Source organism: Podarcis erhardii (genome assembly GCF_964252035.2).
Source record: "Podarcis erhardii genome assembly, chromosome: 10".
NCBI lineage: Eukaryota > Metazoa > Chordata > Lepidosauria > Squamata > Lacertidae > Podarcis > Podarcis erhardii.
In genome coordinates this window covers 23087886-23113772 of record NC_138500.1, presented here as the reverse complement: position 1 = coordinate 23113772, position 25887 = coordinate 23087886, and the positions used below count along the sequence as shown (strand labels likewise).

The following is a 25887-nucleotide window of genomic DNA, read 5'->3' as shown; positions in this document are numbered from 1 at the left end:
GTTGAAAACGAATTTGCTTTTCGGTTTTTTTTTTATTATTTGGGAAAAGTGCTTCTTACAAAAGGCAGCTGCAAAGTAACACAGACTTCAGCAACAGTTTCCGATTCCATTTAAAAGTGAAAGGAGACGCAATCTAAAGGACATAAGTAGCAGAACAGTTTTAAGGACAATCCAGCAGCATTAAATGTAAATGGAAAGTGAAAATTCCATTAAAGAGACAGCGGGAAGAGGGAGAAAAGGGTTGGGGGGCTGGGGGGCATCTGGAGTTTTTTCTTGGCAGAACTGGAGCCTGATTGCGCAGCTGCTTGTTCGATGGGTACAGCCAAGAGGTAATGTGGGTTCTTTTAAACAGAGAGAGATAGAGAGAGATAGAAGTGTTTTCCTGGATAAAACTCTTGATTGCTAATGATGATCTCAAACATGTCTAAGAGGAAGGAAATACAGAGATTCTAAGATGCTGGTGCCCTAACTGGGTATTAGGCTGGTCAGAACCCTCTTTGGCTAACCATATCTCCGTGCCTGTGCAGCCCAAAAGGAGTGTAAAGGTGGCTGGGAAGATATAAGAGTGCTGGTGTCATTAAGGAGATGCTTATCACCAAGTTAAATGAGCTGGTTTCAAGACCATTTCCAAAAAAAACTTGGTTGAGACCACGACTGCTTCAAAGCTCGCAGGGACTTCAGACTTCGTGAGCCAAGAAAAGGGGTGGTGGTGGGGTCTAAAGTGGGTGATGGTGAAACAGAAAAGAAGAGAGAAGCGAAAGGGTTTAATACACACATATACTAAGTTGCCCAGCCCTTGGGATACAACTCTGCATTTTATTTGTATATACATACATAGAAAGTTCTCCTTTCACACACAAAAAAACCACATTTCCCTCTCATGCCGAACAGTAAAAACCCGGAACATTCGCGCCTGGTTCTGGTTACACAGTAGTAAATAGTAATGTGCAAGTAAACAAGTGACCAAAACCACAAATGAACACGTGTACATGGGGTGGGAGTCGGGTCTGGAATGGAACTGAAGCCGGCCAAGGGAAAAGAACGAACAGACGACACCGCTGGCCCGAAATCTGAAGTAGTAAAAAATAAATGTTTCCGAAGTCCGTAATGGAAAGAGGCCATTGGCCAACTCCTGCCCATCCCTGCCCCTGCCGCACAACCGCCGCTCTCACATTTTTCTCTGGGCTCTTCAAGATGAGTGTGGAAGTCCTGTAAACACTTGAACCTTGGAACTGGGTGAATCCCCGACAGGAACACAGATATGAAGCAACAAGTCTAATCTAACTGTCTGACAGTTAAATTCCTTTTTTTTTTTTTACAAAAAAAAAAAAAACCCTAACGTTTTAAAGGTTTATTACATGTCATTTGTTTAACAGAGAAGAAAAAAACACACACTCCTGGGGTTGGGGAGCTTGAGGCCGGGAGAAAGGAGGGCGGGGTGGGGTTCAGGGAGAGGAGGAGACAGACCCTGGGTAAAAAGTTATTACAACAGCAGCACCTGGAATGGATAGGCCTGCCTAAGAGGAGAAAAAAACACAGGCACTGCCACAACACCACAGGAAAAAGAGCTACTGCCTGAAAACTGGAGCAGGCAGTCCCAAACTCCACAAAGAGGTGCTATAGAGCCAAGTCGTAATAGTCTTCCAGCTCATCGTGAAACAAGTCCCATTCATCCTCTGAGTCTGTCAGGTCATCGTCGCCTCCTGCTGCCAACAGCATGAGAAGCATCTCGCCCAGCTCAAAGGTCACCACCTCCTCCTCGTCGTTCTCAAAGGGATCGCTGCCCTCCCTGTCCTCGATGAACTCCCAAAACCGGTTTCTCCGTTGGGCCTGCAAGGGAAGCATAAGAGATTGCCCTCAGGTGTCTCACATTTCCCATACTCTTTCTTGTAAGGCAGTGCAAAGGGACATATCTCTCTCTCTCTCTCTCTCTCTCTCTCTCTCTCTCTCTCTCTCGTTCCATGTTCCTCTACCAAACACTGGGCAAAACTGGTAACATTCAGGGCACCTCTAGGCAGAGATATTTTGGGTGCCTGGTATGCTGACTGAGCGCTACCGATCCCGCAAGCCGCAGAGGGCAGACTGTTGTGCTGATCCCAGCCAGCACACAATGGCAGTCTGAGGGACATGGGGAAGGCAATAGCTCGGTGGCAGAGTGCATGCTATATATGCAAATGCTCCCAAGTTCAGTCCCTGGCATCTCCAGATATGGCTCGGAAAGACGCTTGCACGAAACATGAGACACTGACAGTCAGTGTTGAGAATAATGGAGTTAGATAGACCCACAATCTGGCTCAGTGTGAGGCAGCTTGACTGAGCGGCTTTGTACCATCTTTTCTTATTGGATGTTATTATTATTGATCATTAAAATTCTATACATCTGAGGATTAAAGGGCACTTTACAATATTCCTTGCGCCTCTTCAACATCAAATTGTTTAAGTAGTGTGGACAGTTAGACAAAGTCTTCGCAGGAATGCCACCAGTTGCAACAGGCCTGCAAAACCTGTGATCCACCAAGCAGACGGCACTAATAATAATAATAATAATAATAATAATAATAATAATAATAATGTTATCATCACTCCAAAGGCAGCAATAAAACAGTGAACGATACACAGCAGGTTGGCTGCAATTTGGCTCGATGGATCACCAGTAGTTCAGATCTGCATAATGTATTTCTGATGGAGGAACCAACTCAGCATTTCCAACTCAGGAAGGAAGGATGTGCTCTATCCATATACAAGTGAGATTATGTTCAAGGCAGTAGGACTACCATGTCAACACACTCCCCTTCCAAAATCAGATGGAGTTTTGCATTATTTTCTTTCCACTGCTTTAAAATAACTCAGTTGAAGCTGCTCCCTGGGCAAAGGAAATCTGAAATAGTATTTTGGTTAGGGTTAAAAAGGAGATTGCAGTAGGAAGTTGCACAAAAAACCTCTCTCCCAGCAAACTGCATCAACTCTCATCGCCATCCCATTTTACAATTTTTCATGGATGCTCATTTAGAGCAAAGGCAGGAAGCATTGGCCCTTATTCCAATTTGCCTTTGGGCTATCAAATAGCAAAGTCTGATTGGCTATGTGATGCCATTATGTGGTCTAAATGATGCCTGATTGGCTGGGATCATGTCAGGAAGAAGTCCATTTTTAAAAATAGCACCCAAGTTGCAGATAGGAAAAAGCAGCATCCATTAGCATGCATATGTGCGCGTGTGCACACACATTTATTATTATTATTATTGTTGTTGTTGTTATTTCAACTTATACCTAGAGGCCTCAGGGTGGTTCACAACAAGACCACAACATATAAAATCAAACAAAAAGCAGTAACCCAATAACACCCCCCCCCAAGCCACATTCTAAAAAGGGTGTTGGGTGTCTATCAGATCAAAGGCCTGGTTAAAAAGGAATCTTTTTGCCTGGTGCCTAAAGGTGTATAATGAAGGCGCCAGGCGATCTTCCCTGGGGAGAGCATTCCACAGACGGGGAGCCACTGCAGAGAAGGCCTGTTCTCGTGTTGCCACCCTCCGGACCTCTCATGGAGGCGGCACACGAAGCAGGGCCTCAGAAGACGATCTCAGGGACCAGGTAGGTTCATATACATATATTTAATCTTGCCTCCCCCAACCTTGCCCTTTTGATCCCCAACATTTTGTGAGTGAAAAGGCGCTGTTCTAATTTTCCTGCACTTTTGCTGAACACCTTAACACACATCCTCCAACATCTTTTTTTAAAAAATGAATCATCAAAAGCTGTGGGACTTACTCTGTATCTACTCGAAGTTCCCACTTTCTGCCTCTGGGGCTCCTCTCGGCGGCCATCGGGATATGCGTGTTTGTAAAAACAGTTCCCTCCAAATGGGCAGCTCCCACGGCCTTCATCAAAATACCTGCATGGCTTGTTGCTGAAAGGAAAATATCGCAACCCTTACTCACAGCATAGCCAATCAGAATTCAGTACTGCATTTGCTTTATAATCCAGGTGATTTTGTTTTGTTTTCTTTAAACAAAAAAAGAAGAGGTATTGCTTGCCGCCAAAGCCATTTAAAACCAATTAACACATGTACACAATGGATTACATCAATGTGCATACTCAAAGGGTGTGCGCATGGGTAGGTGCATGCAGAGGAGAACATCTGTATTAGCCTGTGCTGTCATTTTAAGGCAAGGTTGTGGTTGGGTAGACAAGGGAAGAGCACGTGAGGTTGTCTGGCGCAAAAGAGTGACCAAGTAGCTTGTGTGCTCTGCATGCATCTACCAGTGGTTAGATAAAGATGCATTTCACACACAGAAAGGGGTAGGAAGGAGGTATGAGGGCTTTAGGTAACACCGTGCTTTTCTCCGTGTACGCCCTTAATGTCTGCAGTCAAACTTGGCCCGAGGCTGCAGGGCTCATACCTCATTGCCTCCTTGTATTTCTGAATGAGTTTCTGCTTCTCTTCCTTCTCCTCCACCCAGTACTCACTTGGAATGACAAAGTTAGATGTGATCCGACATTCTGGGCAGGACCTGGGGAACGAACAGACTGCACTGCAAAATTCCACATGACAGGGGCGCTATCTCCAGCTACAGACATACCATGGTATATGCCCACCTTTTAAAAGCAGTCTATCGCACCTCAGAATCTTTGCACCGCGGTTCTTTCACAACCTAAAAGCTCTCCCCACCCCCAGACCCCACCATTTCCTGAGGTTCTAAATTTTGCAGCTTGTCCGTTTCTTAAGAGCAATGGGGGGTAAAAAAAAAACCATTTCACACACAGACTCATTTTTCTTTAGATATAAATAAATTTATTTTTGTAACTTTGCTTTCTTGGAAGTCCATATTGGTTTGGGTTTGATTTTTCCAAGCAGACTTTAAAGAGGGATGGGTGACTGGCTCAGTAATGAACTAGAAGAGCGAAGGCTTAGGAAACACACATTTGGAGCGGATCGGTCTCTTTTCACCATTTGAACCCAAATGATTTTGTATGGTAACCAATAGGACAGCATGTTGCTACCATTCAACAAAAAGAAGTTATGACTTAACATTCAAACTAAATGGATCTTGCTGACCAGTCACGAGTACCAAGGTCAGAAGAATATCCAATAAAACCCTCAATTCTGAATAACGTTACTTATGTATTAAACGCAGTCTTAGGACGAAAGAGGGGTGATGTTGCAAGTTCACACAACATACTAACATCTTCCCAAGAAACAAAGCACAACGGACATGGGGAAGTGCCTCACTTTATGATCTTGCTCTCAAATTGTTTTGCGCTCCTCCACTTGCGGATGCACTTGAGACAGTAAGTGTGATTGCAGTTGGAGAGGATCCCAAAGCGACGCTCGCTGGGGTTGGCTTTTTCATACACCACCTCCATGCAGATGCCACACACCATGTCTTTGCTACGCTGGACGGCAAAGGAAAGCTCCATGTCCTTCTCGTGAGCCTCGATGCAAGACTGCAAGGGAAAGAGGAAGAAAATGACAGACAACGTCTTCCAAACACAAGGTTAACTTTGGAGGGCCAACCTTGCCTCGTTCCCGTCAATGGGAACTCAATGCAACAAACGCTTCTGCTTGAAAACTCGAAAATATAATATATACATGATCTTCCAGGGATTAAGCAAGGTGTGAAAGTTATGGGAGATAAGTTTTTCTCTCTCTTATAATACTAGAAACCAGGGCTACTCAATGAAGCGAAAAATGGGAAGATTCAGGATAGACAAAATTACTTCTTCCTGCAACACACAGTTAAACTCTGGAATATGCTACTGCAAGATGTTGTAACTACCACCAACCCTGATGGCTTTGTTTTTGTTTTTTTTAAAATAATTTTTATTAAGTTTTTCCAATTTAAAACAAATTAAATCCAATTTATAATCTTTTTCCAATAACCAGGACTTCCCCTCCCCACCCTCTTGTCTTCCAGTTTAACAAATCAATTCAACAAATTCTTATCCCCAAATTACACTTATCATCAATAACCCAATTTTTCGAAAATTCCCATCCCCTAAGATCGACCTAATTCCCTTCCACAAGTTCCCCCCCTTCAAGAATAAAGCAGATAAAAGTAAACAAGATAAAAAATAGTTTTGCACCCTTTGGATTCCAGATTTCCCTCCCCCCTTTCCCGGTTGCGTTCCCAATATCCCTCGACATCTGATATCTTCCTGGGGTTCCCACATCTCACTAAACCCAGACCTCACTAGTCCTTTACCAGTCATTTTAAAATTCGAGTGTCCAATCATAGAAGGAGTCTATCTCAAAAAGGGGCCCATTTCTTCTATCCAGATTTTTATATCCAGGAGCAAAAACTCCAATTTTATTTCTGTAAGCTTGTCAAATCTGAATGTCCCAAATGTTCCCACTTCCAGTTCTGTCCAGATCTTGTTATTTCATTATTCTTATTAATCACACTCCTCCTTTTTATTTTTTGCTTTTTCCCTGCTCTTCTGCCGAAATGCTCTATTTCCAAAAGTTTCTAGTTTCTCTGCAGAGGCTTGTTATTCAGGAGCAAAACATTGCGTCATGTCCCTTTCATTTACATCCATTGTTTTCTGTAGTGTGTAGACCTCTGTAGACAAAATAATGTTCCATTTCTGCAGTTTCCCAGGAGATAAAAAGTTCTGTTCAACTGTTCAAATTTCCAGTCAAAAACACTTGCAATATCCCTCAGCACCTCTAGATGGATTTCAGTAACTGAGTTCCCTTCCAGATCACATCCACCAATCCAAGTAGCTTGTTGATCCTTATTTGAAACATTTTATATCCAATTTATAACCAATGTAACCGGCAAAGTCCTCATAACAAAGTCTCTGTTTTGTTCTTCCGTTTTGACAGCTCTTTGACAGCTGTCAAAACCTCCGTTTCTCTTCCCCAGGCATTTTCACCGATCGCCCCCGGGGTTCCGGGGGGGGGGGGTTTGCTTTTTAGTTCAAATTCCACTTTTCTCCTCCAGCTCAATCTTATATTTTTCCCTCGCGAAGTCACTAATTCATCAAGATAAGGTCACTCTCGATCTTAGTTGTTAAGTCCTTTGTTTTGGCTCTTCTACAATTGGGGGGGGGATGACTTCCTTTTTATACCCCCCCCCCCCCGCTCGCTCCGGATTTTAAAAATTTATCCCTCTTTTTAATCCATATTCCAATTACTCACGGGTTGTTCTTTTAGATCCAAATTTTCAATGGAAGAAGCCAGCGCTCTCCACCGAATGGCATGCGGCTTCGCTCGGCAGGGGAAGCGGCGGACTCAAAGCACCCCCCCCCAGGCGCCCGCTCTCCAGCCTTTAAAAAGGCTCTTTCGCGGGCCGGGGGGGGCTTAAAGGTGCCAGCCGAGTCACCATGTCCATGGGGCTCCGTGCCCATGGTTTTTGCGGGTCCCCGCGTCGCCGGCGCGGTAGAACCCAGCCCCTGCCGAGCCGGCTCCCTCTGGAGCACGGAGGGAGCCCGCCATTCGGCGATGGCGCCAACCCGGAAGTCCCCAACCCTGATGGCTTTGAAACAGGTTCAGACAAATTCATGGAAGGTACAGGCTATTGGTGGCTAAGTTTTCCCTCCACTGTTGGAGAGAGAATGGTGCCACTAGTACTGGAACCTTAAAGCAAGGATGGGGAACCTGGTGCCCTCCAGATATAGTGGGAGTCTCAACTATGTACAAGGCAAACAGTCATGGACAGCGGGAGTTGCAGTCCTACACTGGGAGGGTTACAAGCTTCCCATCCCTGCTTTAAAACTTGCCATGGTGCCATGCATCTCCCCTCACTCACATCGTGCTCCTTGATCTACTTTCCATCTTGGCTGGAAGGTAAGAACTGCCAAGGTGTCTGGAAACCATGGGAGGATTGAATGGTTGCCTTCTTGCCTTGGGGAGACTCACAAATTATCTTGAGAACCCAAAGACAGAAGGAAGCCTAATCGAACATGGTACATTCTGCTACATTTATTTTTTAAACTTTATATATTGTTCCTGAAACATTTTAGCCATTCTCTTGGGCAATGTCTATTACCACTTGGCTGTTCTGAACAAGGTCCATAGAGCAGCACACCCAGTCCATCAGCCAACAGTCTGGACCTCTAACAACTTGTTTGAAGGACTTGTGGAGTCAAGCAAGCTTGCAAGGGCTTAAAAGTTTGATCTTTTTGTTGGGTCAGCTAGTTATTTTGCCCATTTTCCCCACCTTACCTTTATGTGCAAAGATCTCTGTGCGGCATCAGCGGGATGGAGGACCTGCAAGCCACACATGTCACACACATCTCCATGGATATATACACAGTTTTCTCCATAGCGGCATTCTCCCACTGCGGCATAGGGACATAATTGTTTCTTCATCTCCAGGTTGGTGTGCTGTTTTTCATATTCCTCTTCAATTACCATTCTCTGCATGGGAGTTTCAGTGCAGGATGGAGCAGCTGGAAAACATCAGAATGCAGAATGCTACTCTTAAAGTTTGCATGTAATCATCTGCGCAACTAAGGAAAACAATTGCAGATGGTTAAGACTCTTGCCTGGATGCTGCTTGTCCCCAACAGAAAACTGCTACCATCTTGCCATTATTTTGCACCAAAAAATACTTAACTCAAAACTATGAAGGCCACCACAAACCAAGTACAGTGGTACCTCTGTTTTTGAACATAATCCGTTCTGGAAGAATGAGTTCTGAAATGTTCAAAAACCCAAAACTCAAAATGGAAGCCTCAAAACAGAAATCTCAATATGGAAACCACATTTCTGTTTCGACTTCCAAGGCGCGTTGAAAAACCAAAGCATTTGCTTCTGGGTTTAAGGCGTTTGAGTTTCGAAACGTTCGTCAACTGAGACGTTTGAAAATCGAGGTACCACTATACTTATTTTGTTGCAATTCATTTTGTTGCTCTGTGCAACAGGCGAAACCCTTGAAAGGGAACACACCCCATCTGCCAGCATGTGGCCACAAATGTTGCATGAACACAAGCTGGCATGCCAAGTTACACCTGACACATGGAGCACTGCCATGGCTAGGGGTATTTTGGTGGCTTCTACAGAATATGGGGACTGCCACTGCAAGGCCATCTTCAAAACTCAGAATCAGGTACTGGCGGACCGGCCGACAAAGCTCATTCTAGACGTTGCAACCACCTCTTCCCAGCCATCAAATGCTGACATGCGGCACCTCGATCACAATGACACAAACAAGATCCCTAGAAGAGTTAAGGGCTGTTTCACTCTGCTGATTCCGTCACGTGAATGTGGCTGTTGATCCATGGCCATGTGAGAACAGGTCAGCATGAACAGGGCTGCACAACAGCACATTCACCAGCAGCTACAAGAACAGAAATGGCTGCTGGCTCACACCAGGTCTATAGTCCGGGCCACACTCATGTTTAGCTAGACAAGTCATGTGCAGGAGGAATGGTAATTACTGGGTTAGGCACATTTGGCTGTCTGTACCCTTTTAAAAATCGTGTTATACGTTGACTTCATCAGAACTCTCTTAGAAGGAAGTCATGTACTTGGGAACAGAGTGGCAGTTACTAATCAAGCACTTGGATGGAATGGGAATTGGAGTCACTCGAGCAAAGGGTATTCAACAAGATCTGCAGACCAGTGGCAAAGAAAATGAGTCTTCAGTCAGCTAAATCATGGCAGATTTTAATCAGCTGCAAAACAAACTCAGGAATCAACACAACATAAAAGGAAATTAATTAAGAAAAGAGCCTTTCCCAAGCCTCCACTCCTTGTGACTTGAATGTGCTACTTAAGCTTGTGGCCGAGGGGCAGAGCTGCATTACAGCACAAGGGTAGCTAACTTTTTTGGCTTGAGGACATCGTTCACCCTTGACTATTTCTCTTAGGCAGGCTTCCTCAAGCTCGGCCCTCCAGATGTTTTTGGTCTACAACTCCCATGATCCCTAGCTAGCAGGACCAGTGGTCAGGGATGATGGGAATTGTAGTCTCAAAACATCTGGAGGGCCGAGTTTGAGGAAGCCTGCTCTTAGGATTACATTTCAGAAGTGGGTATGGCTACCCCACAGTCACACACAAAGCCTGAGGAGGGGGGTTATTGCCCCTTCCCTGCTCATCAATCTGATGACTGGGAAGGGGCGATTGGCATCCCCATTATGAGAGTGGACACTGTCTACTTTCTTTTTTACAAACACCACAGCACTCTGTCTACTGGATAGGAAAGGGATTAGCCACCCCTTGTGGTAGCAAGTCACCCTGGCCACAGGACAGTTGCTCAGGAACAAACTCCACAGCATCAACCCAATCTCCAAGTGCAAATATGGGAGGAACAGATTGAGCATTGCTACAACCCAAAAGGTCTGGGGGAATTTTGAGTGGAAATCCAAACCAGCTTCAAGTCCACCTCTGAAACAAGGTATTAATAGTATAGAACTGTTGAAAGCTGCTCTGTCTCACTAACATTCACCAACCTGTAACAGGGATATTATTAGTGAACTGCACATCTGGGCTGTTGTATATTACCCTTTCAGGCCAACCTGAAATGTGGCAGTAACAGCTTTGGAGAGCTTTACGGGCAGTTGCATGCAGCAGTATTAGCTTCAACGCAACCCTCAAACTGACTGCAATGGGTTCAATTCCTGTGGACAAGACTAAAGAGTTGTTGTAAACTCTGAGAACCATCGTAAACCACTCTCTCCTGGCCACAGTTCCCTCCAGCCTGCCAAATGAGGACAATAAACTGCATTTGCTTTGGATCCTGCATTAGGAGGACTATTTTTAAAATGTTTTAAATTAAACAAGTCCTGAATTAGAAAAACTCTTATCTTTGCTGCTGCCTTGGGGGTTCTTCTCTCAGAGGTGGAGTTGACACAGTGCTGCCCAATCCCACATATGTTTTTTTTTCCCCCCCACTGATACTCATGGGCAGTTTTCATTTCCATCTCCGGGGACATTTAAAAATAACTTTTCAATGCAAACCAGCAAATTACTTATCCAGACAGAAAGATTGTTCTGTGTCCTTTTTATATCTATTTGTCTCTAATCCCATCCCCCCCTTTGCTCCATTTCCCATAGAGAAGAAAAGAGGAGAGAAACCGAGTGAAGGGCAAATGATGGAAAGAATGTCCTAGCTAAGAACTTTGATAGTTGCTGCAAAAAGTGTAGCAGCACAATTGAAGTTGTCAAGCTCTCTGTTATTTGCAGAATGCTTAAGAAAAACACGACCACATAAATCAATACATTGGGCTCATAGGTCTTCTAAATGGACCTGGAAGTTGAGATGATCCCATTTTATAGATACTGGATAGCTACTAGAGCCTTGTAGCTATTATTTTGCCAGATAAATTCCCTACAGCGTGAACACACACTTCCTCAGCCTGATTGCACCCATGTTTACTTGGAAGTAAGCCTCAATGACTTCAGTGGACTCTGCTCCCAAGTGACTAGCTGTGCTTCTCCAGGGTTTCAGACAGGGGACATTTCCAGCCCTGCCTGGAGATGCCAGGGATTGAAACCAGACCTCCTGCAAGCAAGGAAGATACTCTACTGCTAAACTATGGCTCTTCTCCACTCACTATAAGGCAGTCTCCTATGTTCCTAGTATAAGAGAACAATGTTCACATCAATATAGTTCTTTACTGAAACACTACTCTTAATGAGACAATAAGAACATGAAGCGTCAGTGCTGACGTTTATCACTATTGTAGTAAGTCCACTTACCACGGCCACAGTATGGCTGCCCAGGGACAAACTCCACAGCATTCACCCAATCTTCAGCCCTAGCTCCGGCGGCTGCCAGGTCTTTGTCTTCAACTTCAGTTTCACCAGTGCTCACTTCAAGTGTTCCAGGGGACGGGCTCACATCTGTAGAAGCTGAAGGGTAGGTTTTTATAGCTGGACTCACAGTAGTCACTTCTTCCCTTTTCAATGGCTTGGTATGTTCGTATCTGGTAAGGAAAGTCAGAATTTTACTTTCCTCCTTGAGGAAGAATAATGACATACATAGACATTGCACTAGATGTGGACCTTTTCCTAAGAAACTGCTGGCAACAGGAGTGCAATATGGAATGGAAAGCGATTCCTATACATGAGGAATTTGTGGTTGAAAATTTTTGTCATGCAGAGCCCACAGCATCTTTGTCAAGTGTGTGCCTATCTGTTAAGCTTGAGAAGGCTAAGTATTTTGTACCTCTGGCACTAGCATGAGATCCAAAGTCCCTTTAAAAAAAAACAAGGTAGCAGAAAGTCTGTCTGCTTCCCTGTTCCCAATAGCTTCATTTTAAGCACACTTACAAATGTAACTCATTATCAAATGGCTGATGACCAACTCATCTTTCACACGTGTATCCCATCGTTCAGCCAAAGAGCACAGGGTGGCAAACATGGGATCATCACATTTTATCCTCACAACTTGCCCACAGCAGCCTGTCAGCTTCATAGCTGGTCTGGGCAGAGAGCTTTTGAACCAAAGTCTTCCTGGCCCAAGGCTAACATTCTATTTGCTACACCACACCAGTACTCTTATCTCACTAAAATAATATTCAATCCCAGGCATTCAAAGTCAACTGGAGGATATAGCTGTCGTCTAGTTGGTCTAAAATCCCACACACTACGGCTCAAGTTCTTTAGTGCAGGACATCCAACATCATGCAGAACAGGAATGCAGCTAGTTCTCATAAGGTGGTTGAGGTTATTTTCCCCTGTAGCTTTTTAGAATTAACTGTATGATAAAACTTACACTTGATATACTCACATTTGTTACATTTACACTTTTTCTTTCTTCTGAAGAGTTAAAGGCAGTGACCATGACTGCCCGTTTTATCCTCACAACCCTGTGAGGTAAATTAGGCTGAGCGACTGAGAGTGGTCCAAGGCCAACCAAGGTGTTTCGTGGCCTGAGCCATGAACCAGGGTCTCCCTGTACCAGGATTGGCCTTCCAGTTACTACAGAGCATCTCCCTGACATCAGATCCACCCTGTACACATTACTGTGCTTTAATGCCAAGACTTCTGTTCAAGATCACACCCTATGCATTAAGGTATTTAAATTCTTAAAAGGCAGGTTTGTTTTTAGGACGAAAAGAAATCAGGAATGACTATGTTGGCAGAATAAGCTCATTTACAGGTTACAAGATTGAGGGGGAGGGGTTTGGCTGATGATCATGCTCCATATAAATTCTTATATGAACTAAAACAATAGCCTCAACCACACATTCCCATCGCCCTACATCACCATTACCTATAAAACCCCTCATAAATTGGCTCTGCACATCAGCCATTACCACTTTTTGAAAATTGTCCCAAACAAACTATGACCTGAAGCCACACCACAATTTCCAGTTCCAACGTAACGCTAAGCTAAGGACTGTGGCTTGTTGCTCCTGCTGAAGAAGGAGCAAAGAGGGAGTGACAAACTTATTCATGCTGAGCCATGAGCACGGTGATTATTACATCCACAATGGTGTTTGACAACTGTAGAAAGGAGATTGTTCAAGATGCGAGTGCCCCACGGATGCTCACAGCCATTAGACTGAGACCTCCCCAGTCATATAAGAGACAGGGAGAGAAGTCACTGAGGGTAATGGTCACGGAGAAATGGAATTGAATGTTAGTTCAAGGCTAAAACATTCAGCAGCATTTCTATACCTGCAACGATCTCCGTAAGCACAGCATCCTCGCTGAAAATACCTGCACACCATGGCAGACTGACTAGTGTAGAGATCATGGGAGTAACGGCAGTTGTCTCCCTCCTTGCAAACGCCATGCATGAAATACCTGAAAGACAGAGCATTGCAAATATGGCTCAAGCAGAAACATCAACATCCTGTAAGAGTTCTAAAGGCATGTCATTCTGCTTGATGCAAATAAATAATAAACCAATGCTGAATAATCCTCTTAAATGTTCTAAAGCATCATACTAATACTAGTACTAATAGCCATTAATAAACTCATCCTTTTCTTCCATCAGTTTATATAATCCCATTTTAAATCCATCTAAACCAATGACCATCACTACATTTTGTGACTGCAAATTCCACAAATACACATCATGTGAATAAGTATTTTCTTTTTTCTATACTGAACCTGCTGCCTTTATATTTCACTGGATAATTCCCTCCCCCAACTTTGTAAAGTAAAATAAAAAAACAGTTAACACATTAAGATACCAGACATGGAAAAGATGGCAGAGAAGGATGATCAAAATGATCAAGCCGCAACACCAATGAGCACCAGCCATCATGGCAAATGGGCAGCCCCTGCAAATATTAAATTATGCAGTTTCTCTACTGTGTAAGGAAAGATACCTTTCTCCCTCTTCCATAATTCTAGAACTCGAGACCATTCAACAAAATTGATGAGCCGTAGATCAAGCACTATTTATAGAATTCATTGCCACAAGATTTGGCAATAGCCACTGACACAGACCCTCTTGAAATGAGATTAGACAAATTAATGGAGAATAACAGACCCACCAGCAACTACTGGCTATGGCAACCTGAAAGTCTCTGTGTTCAATGAATTCCTAACCAGTAGCTTGGGGGCAACTGTGGGGGGAGACTGTTGCTTTTATGACCTGAATATGGACTTCCTGGAAGCATCTAGTTGGCTACTGTTGGAAACAAGAAGCTGAACTACCGTATTTTTCGCTCTATAAGACGCACCAGACCACAAGACGCACCTAGTTTTTGGAGGAGGAAAACAAGAAAAAAAATATTCTGAATCTCAGAAGCCAGAACAGCAAGAGGGATCGCTGCGCAGTGAAAGCAGCAATCCCTCTTGCTGTTCTGGCTTCTGGGATAGCTGCACAGCCTGCATTCGCTCCATAAGATGCACACACATTTCCCCTTACTTTTTAGGAGGGGAAAAGTGAGTCTTATAGAGCAAAAAATACGGTATATAGGTTGTTGGTCTGACCTGGCAGGGATCATCTTATATTCTTATTTTAACATCTTATTCATCTCTGGAAAAGGCCACTTTTAACATTTTAATTTTCTTAGGTGCAGAGATCCCAGTTGTCTTCAGACAAAAAAAATGTGAAAGAGGATGCAAACAGGGTGTTATCTGTTCTCCTTTTTTGTACTGCTACACAGTGCTGGGAAGAACAACCTGGACTATTTAAGCAAAGGGTGCAACTGGAGCACTAATTCACTTACTATCCCAATCGCAAACGCAAACGCATACAGTCCCAGTTTGCAACCAAAACTGCCTTCGTGGATGACCTACACCAAGAACTAGAGGGGAAGCTGTTGGTTCTGGTGTGCTTCTTAGCGGCTTTCAGTTTATTGTCTTGATGCCAAGGAAGCCGTGGAAGTTTTGGACCAGTGTTTGAGTACAGTAGCATATTTTTTTACGTGGGCTAATAAGATGAAATTTAATCCAGACAAGACAAATGTGCCATCAGTCAGCAGGAGAACAGAACCTGGAGTACTGAAAAGTCCTGTTCTGGACAGGGTTGCACTCCCCTTGAAAGACCAAGTTTGCAACTTGGAAATGTTCCTGGATGCTCTGGAGGTGCCTGTGAAGGAGTGTTTTGTACAACTTCGGGTAATTCCCTGGAATAAAGCAGACAGAGGTGGAATCTACACACATGTTAAAAACGTTGTGAAAATGTTTTTTTGAAAAATCGTTTTGAAAAATGCATTGAATTTGCTGTAGCTCACAATTGTATACTGCACTTTACAACACATTTGAAGTGTTTTATTTTCAGCTGTATAGTTGAGCCCCTGGTCACAGTACCACAAGTCCTGGCCACATCCAGACAAATCACTGTAACATGCTTCTCTGCAAAATGTTTGCCAATTTAGCTTGTGCAAAATGTGGCAACCAGACTAATTTCTGGAGCCTGCTTTGCTGATCATACTCCTACAATGCCTTTTAATTCTGCCCAAGCTTTTGGGTAGGTTCTGGGACCCTACTTTTATGCTGATCTGTTTTATCATTCTCTTGATTTTACTGCATGAAACTGATTTTAGTCATCTGTTGTTGTTGTTTATAACATTTCTGCAAGCTGCATTGAGTTTATTTTATAAAGAAGGTTTAATTTAAAAAATATATAGCAAAAAAAGCACTTAAAGGGGCGGTGGCATTCTAAGCATGTTGACTTAAAGGGAAGTTCTGTGGGAATGAAACAGGACTTGTGTTTTAATCAGGGCTGCAAGCTTTGATTGGTTTACTGAATGATTAATCTACCTAAAGCTTTAGCTGCCCCCTTCCCCAACCTGGTGCCCTCCCCCAAAAGCTGTCAGGCTCCAGCTCCCATCAGCTCCAGTCACAGCATGGCCAATGTTCAGAGATGAAAAGAGCTTTAGCCTAAAACATCTGAAGAGCACCAAGTTGGTGAAGGCTGCTTTAGTTGATTAATGGTGGCACCACATTTTAATTTGGGGCTATAAATTAAGAACACATTTGCTTACTATTGAAGCCATTTTGATTCTAGCATATTATTGTAACAGGAAACAAAAAAAGATGTTGAAGTTGTGTTTTCCAGCTAAAATGAATTAACAGCTTTTGTTTATTAAATGCTAAGTTGTGCCTTCAACTGCTTTCAGCATTTCATACCCTCTTTGTTGTTTTTTTACAATGCATTTTCTTAAACTCAAATCCATTGCCACTGGAAGAAAAACAATTTAACTAAAAACACTACTACTGTAACACTAGAATGAAAGCTTCAAGTACAAGAGTGAGTTCTTTGTCAGAAGAAGTCTAGTCTGAAGCCAAAAACAAAAAAATGATACAAATCATTAAAAGAAAGGAAAATAATGTTCTCCTAATGAAAATCATGCTATCGGCACCCAATGACCTCAAAAGCTTTATCCCTCTAAAAATAGAAGAAAAACAGAAGATTTGCTCATTTCAGCCAGTAAGCGTTTCATGAATTAAAGCCTTTCTGTCATCATAAGATCTTAAGAGCAGAGTCTGACATGCTGAATATTCCTCAGACATCTTCTAGTAATTTTAGAATCAAAGTAAATTAGTCTTTAAAAATACAAACATTTCTTCAAATACACCCAATGCCCCAATGTTACAATTCCTAGACCTTTACCCCTGTTGCACAACACCTGGTTTTATTTTACACTATTAATCTGGCTCTCAATAGAGCATGAGGAATGCTGCTATGTGATAAACTTGAAAAATGAACTTGACGTCTCCTATGTGCCCTATGTCAGCATCGCCCTTGAGCCACTGTCACCAACTGGACTCATCCACTTCAGCCCCGACTGGGCTAGGCGAGCTGGGGTAGCACTTCCAGAGACTACCTTCTGCACAGGAACAGGTCAAAGTGCTGTGGACTCACAGCTTAGAGTTGTGAGCACCGGATTCACTCCCACAAGAAGACAGTCGTCGCACAGCAGAGTACTGAATTGGAAGCATCAGTCAGCTTGGCCAGCCTTAGACTATAATGGTTACATAGACTTTCTACTCAGAGTAGACAGACTGAAATTAATGTACTTAAGTTACAGTAGATCCATTAATGGACATAACTGAGTACGCCTAATACTAGATACAACCCTAAGCCTTCCAAGTCTGAACTACATCACCATTAATGGTGCCAAAAGCAGCAGGGGTGCCCCACAAATACCTACTGTGATAGTGGAAAATCAAATAAATCCATTTTAAAAATAGCATTTGCCAACCCAGTGCCCTCCAGATGTTTAAAAGACAACTCCCATTGGCATAGGACTGATAGGATCTGTCATCCAAAACATCTGGAGGGCACAAGGTCGGCAAATGCTGATCTAGCAGCATATGACCTACACCTTCCTTTTTGTGTGGAAAAGAGCTGTTCACACACAGAGAGAAAAAGAACCAGACCACTTTAGTCCAGAGGTGAATGTATCTCACATGTACTCAAGACAAAATATTTTTCTGTAGGAAGTTCTTTTGGAAGCTCGTCCTTACACATGCCCAAACTGCTACTTTCAAATTTGGAAACACAGTCCTAAATTTAGTAAGCTTCTAACGCGCACGCGCACACACACACACACGTGCGACAGAACTGCCACCACCACCCCACTAGAATACAGATGCAAGTTCAGTTTATGTAGAGAAAGGGGGGGAAAGCAGAACACACAATATACTGCTCCTGGACCTGACAATGAAATGCAGTTCAGTGTAACAAGTGCATAGCAATGGATAAAGGGCAAATATATATATATATCTTAATTTAACGTGAATGCTCATGTGGTCTGAACTAGTGGAGTGTCTGACAAAGAATGAGAGCTTGGGGTGAAGATGCTGACCCATTGTGTGGGAGTTGTGAATAAGGAAATTTCATGCTAGGGTTCATTAAAACTGCTGATATCATAATGCCATTGTACAAATTTATGGTGCAACCACATTTGGAATACATACTGTGTACAATTCTGGCCACCTCATCTCACAAAAACATATTGTTAAGTTGGAAAGGTTCAAAAAGCTCAAGCAAAATAAATGATCAAGGGGATGGAGCAACTTCCCAATGGAGACAGGCTGCAGTATTTGGGGCTTTGAAGTTTAGAGAAAATGTGAATAAGAGACAATAAGATAGAAGTGTATAGAATCACAAATGGCACATAGAAAGTGGATAGAGAAAAGATTTTCTCCTTCTCCCATAAAACTAGAACTCAGGGACATCCCATCAAGCAGAATGCTGCAAGATTCAGGACAGATGAAAGAAAGTTCTTCTTCACTCAGTACATAGTTAACAACTGAATTCACTTCCACAGACACAGTAATTGCCAGCATTCGGGATGCCTTTAAAAGACAATTAGACTAATGCATGGAAGATAAGGCTATCAATGGCTAATGGTCACAATGGCTATGCTCTAACTCCACAGTTGAAAGCTGTATGCTTCTGAACACCAGTTTCTGGAAACTGCATCAAGGGAGCATGCTCTTGTTCTTGGGTCCGGCTGGTGGGATTCCCACAGGCACCTGACTGGCCACCAAAAGAACAGGATGGCCTGATCCAACAGGCACTTCTTATGGTCTTAAAAGAGCCATGGGAGCGCATTGTATGGTACTGCAAGGAGGGTTAATCACTTATAACTGTTTGTAAATTGGACAGCATCTCGTTTCCCAAATATAAAAAGGCATCATTCATTTCACAATGGAGCTGGAGCCGTAGTAGTCATTCTTTTATAGAGCACCTGGATCCATCTCACATTCTAGAAGGTAAATTGAAGCCCTAAACTCATACGAACAGCCAGATACCTTACTTAAGAGTACATTTTGGCATCAGTAAGGAACGTATTAGTGCTTGAAGTAGCAGGTGTGAGAAACACCAATACAGTATACAACTCAATATTAAAATACCACTATAGCTTTTTCTAAATTTAGGTACTTCAATACCACCTCCATATATACTGGAGTACCCTGGTATCCTATTAAGCACAGTACATACAACTCCCCACTTGAGTGCAGCACTAGGAACCCGTTGGGTAGCTCACAAGGACATCCTCCTCAGGCTGCAGGAAGGGTCTCCTTGTGAGCTGCAGGCTGCTCAGCTGACATGCGGGAAAGCAGCAGTGGTAGCGGTGGCTGCTGCTGCGCTACTCTGCATGTCAGTTGTTCGGCAGGGAGACTGAGCAGCCTCAACAAAGCCCTGTTGTACCTCAGGCTTGCAAGTAGACCCTCCCTGAAGAATGTCCTCTTCAGGCTCTGAGGAGAGTCTCCTTACAAGCCACAAGGACTCTCCAGGGTGCTCCTCACTTATGTGCATTTCACTTATGCATACAGGGGCCCAGAATGTAACCCCCGTGTAAGTGGGGAGTTGCCTGTACTGCAATTTGGCACCAATTTATATCAGGAATAAACAACACAAAGACCGACCACCTAGGTCAACAATATCACCATCAAATTCATTGTTGAATTTTTTGAAACTGTTACAGATAGGTAGCCGTGTTGGTCTGCCATAGTCAAAACAAAAAAAATCCCTTCCAGTAGCACCTTAAAGACCAACTAAGTCAGTTCTTGGTATGAGCTTTCGTGTGCATGCACACTTCTTCAGATACCCGTATCTGAAGAAGTGTGCATGCACACGAAAGCTCATACCAAGAACTGACTTAGTTGGTCTTTAAGGTGCTACTGGAAGGGATTTTTTTTGAAACTGTGTCGTCTATGCAATACCATATAATCTGCACGATTTTCACTTCAACACCCCCACACAAAATTTGATCATGTATTCAGAAAAGATGCTTTCAGCCAGCTGGGTAAATCCAATTCAATTTAGTAATAACCTGGAATGAACCCATAATATAGCCAAGCCTGAAGTTTTTAGCAATTTCATAGTTTGGAACACCCTCAGCCTAAGGCTGTATACCCTAATTAACCTGTCTCTCATCCTCTCTGTATTTGCTTAACCCATTCTGTTCATTATGTGAAGTCGTTTTTCCAAAGTAAATAAATAGCACACATTCTGCCTGACATTCTCTTTTTAAAATTGGCAGGTTTGAAGAGTTTACGAGTGATATCAAGTGGATTCTACAGTACCCACACCCTTTAATTAGCTGTTGCTATTTTAGATAACATAACTGTCACTCAACTGTTCACTCTTCAGAATTAAGAAAAGCACAAATGACTGAGAATATCTTTCCTGTGAGGCCCCAGAAGAGTAAAGACTGCATTGTTACCTACTCTAAAGAACTGTGCCCCATTTGCTCTGCAACAAACAACACTATGGGCTTTTGTTCAAGGGTCATATGTGAAACCTTATGTGAAACCTCATGACTTTTCTGCTACATTCTGTTGCAGATTCACACTCCAACTCAGATGGCATCATTCAAGTTCAACAAACTACTAGCAACCACCTGAGGACAACTTGTGAGGAATCAACACAATAGGGAGAATAAGCTTCAGAGGTTAGAAGATTATTGCTACCTGGTGGGCACACCATAGCTTCGTTCTTATGTGATCCAGCAGTATGGAGGGGAGATAATTAATCTATCATGCCAGTCAAGGGTTACTCATAACAGGGGAAACTATAATGTTCCTTCAGAATGAACTGGGCAGGCATAAACCTGGAGGTGCCCATTTCCAGAAAATTTTATTAGCATCTGTCTGTCTCAAGAGACTCCAGGGGTGAAGTCAAACCGCTGAATTAGCAACACCGAAGTGACCTCCCTGGAGCGCAAGCCTGGGCAGTGAATATGGAGGTCCTGTGCTACCCAGATGACTAGACCCCCCTCTCACCCTCGCCTATGTGGTCCGAAGGAAAGCAGAGCAAAATGTTTCACACCAGCCTGGCTGCAGGAGTTGCCAGAGGGAGGTGTACAAGATGCTATCCAACAGTCATAGGATTTGTATAGGGTTTACTCCTCAGTCTCCCACAGATATTCCAAAAGGCAGTGGAGGTTTAGAATCAGAGTTTTCCTAGATGGACTACCTTCCCAGGCTGACAACTCCATCTACCTCTCACTTTCCTCTACAGCACATGCAGAAACCACCTTCTTGACCATTGGACCCACTATTGGTCTTGTCCACTCAAACTGCCAGAGGTTGTCTTTGCATGCAGGGGAAGTCCCTAAATCACAACCAAGGGTGAGGACAAACATGCCACTGAAGGAGCTTAGTATCACCTCTTTTATCAGACTATCCATCCATTCAATTAGTTTGCTATGGTGCTTGCTATTTTCCAAAATAGTAAACTTTTATTTCTCAGCTTGACATTTTAAAAATGTAGTTTACATAAAAGCTGGAATGAGGAAATTCCTAATGCCTTGCCTGGCTGCCCGAGCTCCTATAAATTAGTGTATGTTCCTATGAATTGGAAATGGCTTTCTAGCTGCGCATAGCACTGAAAAAACCAGATATTACTCTTCTGTGCATGTCCCACACCTCAGACTAGGAAGGATACATGTGAAGCATCTGTTGTCTCTTACATTCCAAAGAACAAAATGAAACCTTGATAAGCATTGAAAGTTTTGTTGTGACACAGTACTGCACAAATCATCACGGATTATACAGACTTTTTACTTGGCATAGGTACATGGTATGCACATAGTATTTCACATACTTTGCATTTGCATGAAAATACATAAATAGAAGAGAGGGCTATGAAGTTTTCTGAACTACATATTTCAGCAGCAAGATGATCTTTTATTTCTATGCATCACTGGTGAAAGGTGTTCGGAACAGGTACAAGACCAATTAAAGCCTTGCATCTTCTGTGACAGTCTGCATACAATCATAATACTGTTTACTATTTTTTCAAATTAAGAAGACACTGTTGTGTTCATTCCATATCATCATCTTACATGGATGCTAATTTCCAGATGGCCTTCCTATCATAATTATTTTATTTTAAATATGTATATACCACCCATGCAACCAAGTCCTCTGGATGGACAAAAGCACACTGATTGTTGTTATTCACTATTTGTTGACATAAACCACCAGAGCAGCAGCTCAAAAGCATAATTATATTAACGGATAGACTGACATCCTCTAACTTCCATAAATATGTAGCAAGAACATATGCAGTGGTACCTCGGGTTAAGTACTTAATTCGTTCCGGAGGTCCGTTCTTAATCTGAAACTATTCTTAACCTGAAGCACCACTTTAGCTAATGGGGCCTCCCGCTGCTGCACAATTTCTGTTCTCATCCTGAAGCAAAGTTCTTAACCCGAGGTACTATTTCTGGGTTAGCGGAGTCTGTAACCTGAAGTGTATGTAACCCGAGGTACCACTGTATTAACTAGAAATTGTTTCCTATCCACTTTTCTACCCTGATCTCCGAGGTTCTGCACTTCCCAGGCAATCTCTTGTCTCTGTTCCCTTATGTTCTCAGAAGCTAGAGGTTACATCTCTCAAACTGCCCTAGATTTCCTGCAACAAGAAAATAATTGTAAAAACTTCCAATAAGCCCTAATATAGCGAGGAAAACAATAACTGGGTAATTCTTAGGTTTGACTGAGAACAATCTGACCGATAGGTAGGCAAGAAGGAAGTCCAAGTTACACTTGTCCAAGAATGATCTAAAGGACTGCAAATCAAAGGATCCAGGGAAGTAAAGCCATTTTCAAATAATGAGGACTCAATCTTGTTCCCTTCTATAGGGAACAAAATATGAGATCTCATACTTCACTGACTGGAAGATGGTGCAGTGGGTACTAAATACACCCACTTTGGGAGATGGCAACTACATTCATGCCTCCTGTGCACCTGTGGGCATTTTCTTAGATAACTTGAGGACAACGGTGAACCTCAAGAACTTGCACTGTATGAAAATAATTTAAGATATAGGTATGGTGTTATGATACATCTCCAACGACAAAAGATTCTGATTCAATTGCATATAATTTAAGGGAAACACGACAGGCTCAGTATCTGTTGTTTTTCTTTGTACTCTACTTAAAGCTATGACAGATTTTTTAATCTAACCCTTGAAAACTTGGAAGCCATCAGCGTTGTCCTGTCACACATTTCACTACATCATACACAATGATCGCTACCCAAAGATGTCAATGTGTTTTACAAGCTCCATGTACCTCTTAGGGTTAAAAAGTGGGGTGTCTTTGTTTATACAGATGGATTAATGGTATCTGTCCACATTTCCCCACTGCTTTCCCCCTCTATTTTCGATTGTATAATCCTTGGGAAACAAAGACCTATTTCAACTGCCTACACAACTCTATAAAGGTGCAATGTGCAGCAACACACAAACAATCAAACAGGTGTGTCCAAGATTACACAGATACCTCTTTGGATAACCAAAACCTAAATGCTGGACTTAATTTAAGGACTGAAAGTACTAAAGCTATTTCTACTGTCCCACACATTTATTTCTAAGCATGCCACTTAAATAATTATAACTACAGCTATCACTATTGCAACTACAGTACTCTTCCATTTGCAAAAGAGAACAGACCAGGATAGAGTAGTTTCAAGGTAAAGGAAGAGCTGGAACTCAGAAAGCACTCAACATTACCTTGAAACAGAACTGAGAATAATGCTAAAATTCAAATTCTACAAATTTACAGAAGCCACTCAAGTTCAAAACTCACAAAATTCATTGTTTTGAGAATTATTTATGTTAGGACCTGTAAAGTGACCAGAAACGAAGACCTCTGGACAAGAACTATGCCACTTCTATGTGTTTACTACAGCATCTGGCACAGAACACAGCATTAAGAATTAAAACAGTGATCTCACTTACTTGATCTGATTAGAGATGGTCAACTTGAATCCCTCCCAAATGGGATGGGAAATTTTTATCCAGCTTCACTCATGAGAAAACTGTTTCCAAAACACATGAACAAGAAAAATATCCTGTACTAATAAAACACATGGGGTTTGTATGCAATGTCCCATGTTTGCCCAAACGTGTGTGCTTTCTACTTATTTACAATGCCCTATATTTATTCTAAAACTTGCTATCCTAACAAGGTGCCTACACAAATTGTGGGGCTACAATTAGCATCATCCCTGACCATTAATTATGCTGGCTTGGGCTGAAGGGAGTTGCAATCAAACAACCTCTGAAATGTCCAATGTTGGGGAAGGCTGTTCTAATGTCTCAGCAGCTGTAAAAGGGGCTGAGGGCCTATGCAACGAAATACACTTCCATCCCAGACCACTGCTGAGGAATTAAATAACCTAATCTAGCAAAGAATTACAGTAGATCAAACCAGAAGACATGCAGTGTAGTCCTAATTATGTTTACTTCAAAGCAACTCCCTAGTAAAGGACTGCAATCTAAGTTTGTTTCAGCCTAGGACTTCAAACACTGCTGCCAGAGAATCCTTTTCATTTTGCTCCCACATACACATCTTATGTTATCAGCCTGCAGTTAAGCAGGACTCAGAAGGCTTACGTGTACATACAGATCAGTGCCACCTTTAGTCACAGGCGAGCATCACCGAGGGGAACAAGCAAGTGAAGTGAACCCGGGGAGCAGAAATGGTTGCGTTGGGTGTTAATTGGGAAGCACACGGAGGAATACATTGCTGTCATCATATGGGGGGGGGCAGAGAGAGAGATCTGCGTCTAGGAAAATGAAAACTAATAGTACTTAGGATGGATGCGGAGCGAGTAGTAAACAAAGGATCCAGGCAGCAGTTTACAAAGGGCGCATGGAGGACTAGCGGCGGAGGAGCCGGGAAAAAACCCCAAACCCAAACATCTCGGAGGACACGTGACAAGAAAACCTACCCGGCTTCTAAAAAAAAGAAGATAAGGGACAGACGGGGGCAGTGGGCAACAATGGTGACATACCGACACACACATACACACCACCATCACACCGACCCCTGTTTCTGCTTCGGAAGAAGGAAGGACCCTGGCCGGGATCGGGGCGCGCTTGTTCTGCCAGTGGAGGATAAAGGACCCGAGGGTGGCAGGGGGGGGGTCGAAGGTCCGAGGAGCCCGAGCGGGGCTCCGAGGGCGGTTGGGGACGGGAGGGAGGCGGGAGGCCCTGGCGCCATCACCCGCCACTGCCTCTGCACGTTACCTGCAGGCGACTTGCTTAGTCCAACCGCCGCTGCTTCCCCCCCCGGCTCCGGCCGGCGGCGGCTGAGGCTGGGCTGTGGGGAGGCTGGGGGCCGTGGCGGTGGCGGCGGAGATGGTGGCAGCGGCGGCGCCGGCGGCGGCGGAGGGGCTGGGGGCCGCGACAGCCGCTGCTCCAGCTGCCGCGGCTGTCGCTGCCGCTGCTCCGCCACCACCGGGGGCCACCGCAGCCTCCGCCATTACTGTTTACCCCACAGAGCGACGGCCCCGCCGGAACTTCCGGGAGCTCATCCTTCCGGCCTGCTGGACAGGAGGGCGGGGCAAAAGCTGATGGACGGGGGAGGAGGAGGGGAGGGAGGAGAAAGGAATAGGGGTGGGCGTGGCTTACCTTACCCCTCCCTCCCCCGCTTCGCTTTGGGAGAAGAGGACAAGCGGGCCGACAGAGAAAGGGAGAGAATGGGGTGGGAGGGGGAAGCACGAGGTCGGGAGCCAAGGTTCTGATTGGTGTAGCCGTTCGTGAGGCCGCGCCCACTGG

At 43.6% G+C, this 25887-nt stretch overlaps 1 protein-coding gene across 2 annotated transcripts; it reads right to left on the bottom strand.

The window, feature by feature from the left end:
* Nucleotides 1-796: 796 nt before the first annotated feature.
* MKRN1 (makorin ring finger protein 1) lies at nt 797-25887 on the bottom strand. 2 transcript variants are annotated; one of them, XM_081878351.1, is made up of 8 exons: nt 25741-25887; nt 13574-13702; nt 11648-11874; nt 8168-8394; nt 5231-5445; nt 4401-4511; nt 3769-3907; nt 797-1830 (listed from the first exon to the last, which is right to left on the bottom strand). In XM_081878351.1, the coding sequence occupies exons 2-8, from the start codon at nt 13693-13695 to the stop codon at nt 1618-1620; spliced, it is 1254 nt and encodes a 417-aa protein (XP_081734477.1). In that variant the 5' UTR covers nt 13696-13702; nt 25741-25887; the 3' UTR covers nt 797-1617. The 2 variants fall into 2 exon arrangements, with proteins under 2 accessions (XP_081734477.1, XP_081734478.1); XM_081878352.1 differs by having other exon boundaries at nt 25357-25870.

Coding starts and splice junctions, on each gene's coding strand:
- MKRN1 (XM_081878352.1), bottom strand. CDS start 25,592: ATGGCGGAGGCTGCGGTGGCCCCCGGTGGTGGCGGAGCAGCGGCAGCG. Junction 4,512..5,230: donor TTTGAGAGCAAGATCATAAA/GTGAGGCACTTC, acceptor TTCGTTCCCCAG/GTCCTGCCCAGAATGTCGGA. Junction 3,908..4,400: donor AAATACAAGGAGGCAATGAG/GTATGAGCCCTG, acceptor TTTTCCTTTCAG/CAACAAGCCATGCAGGTATT.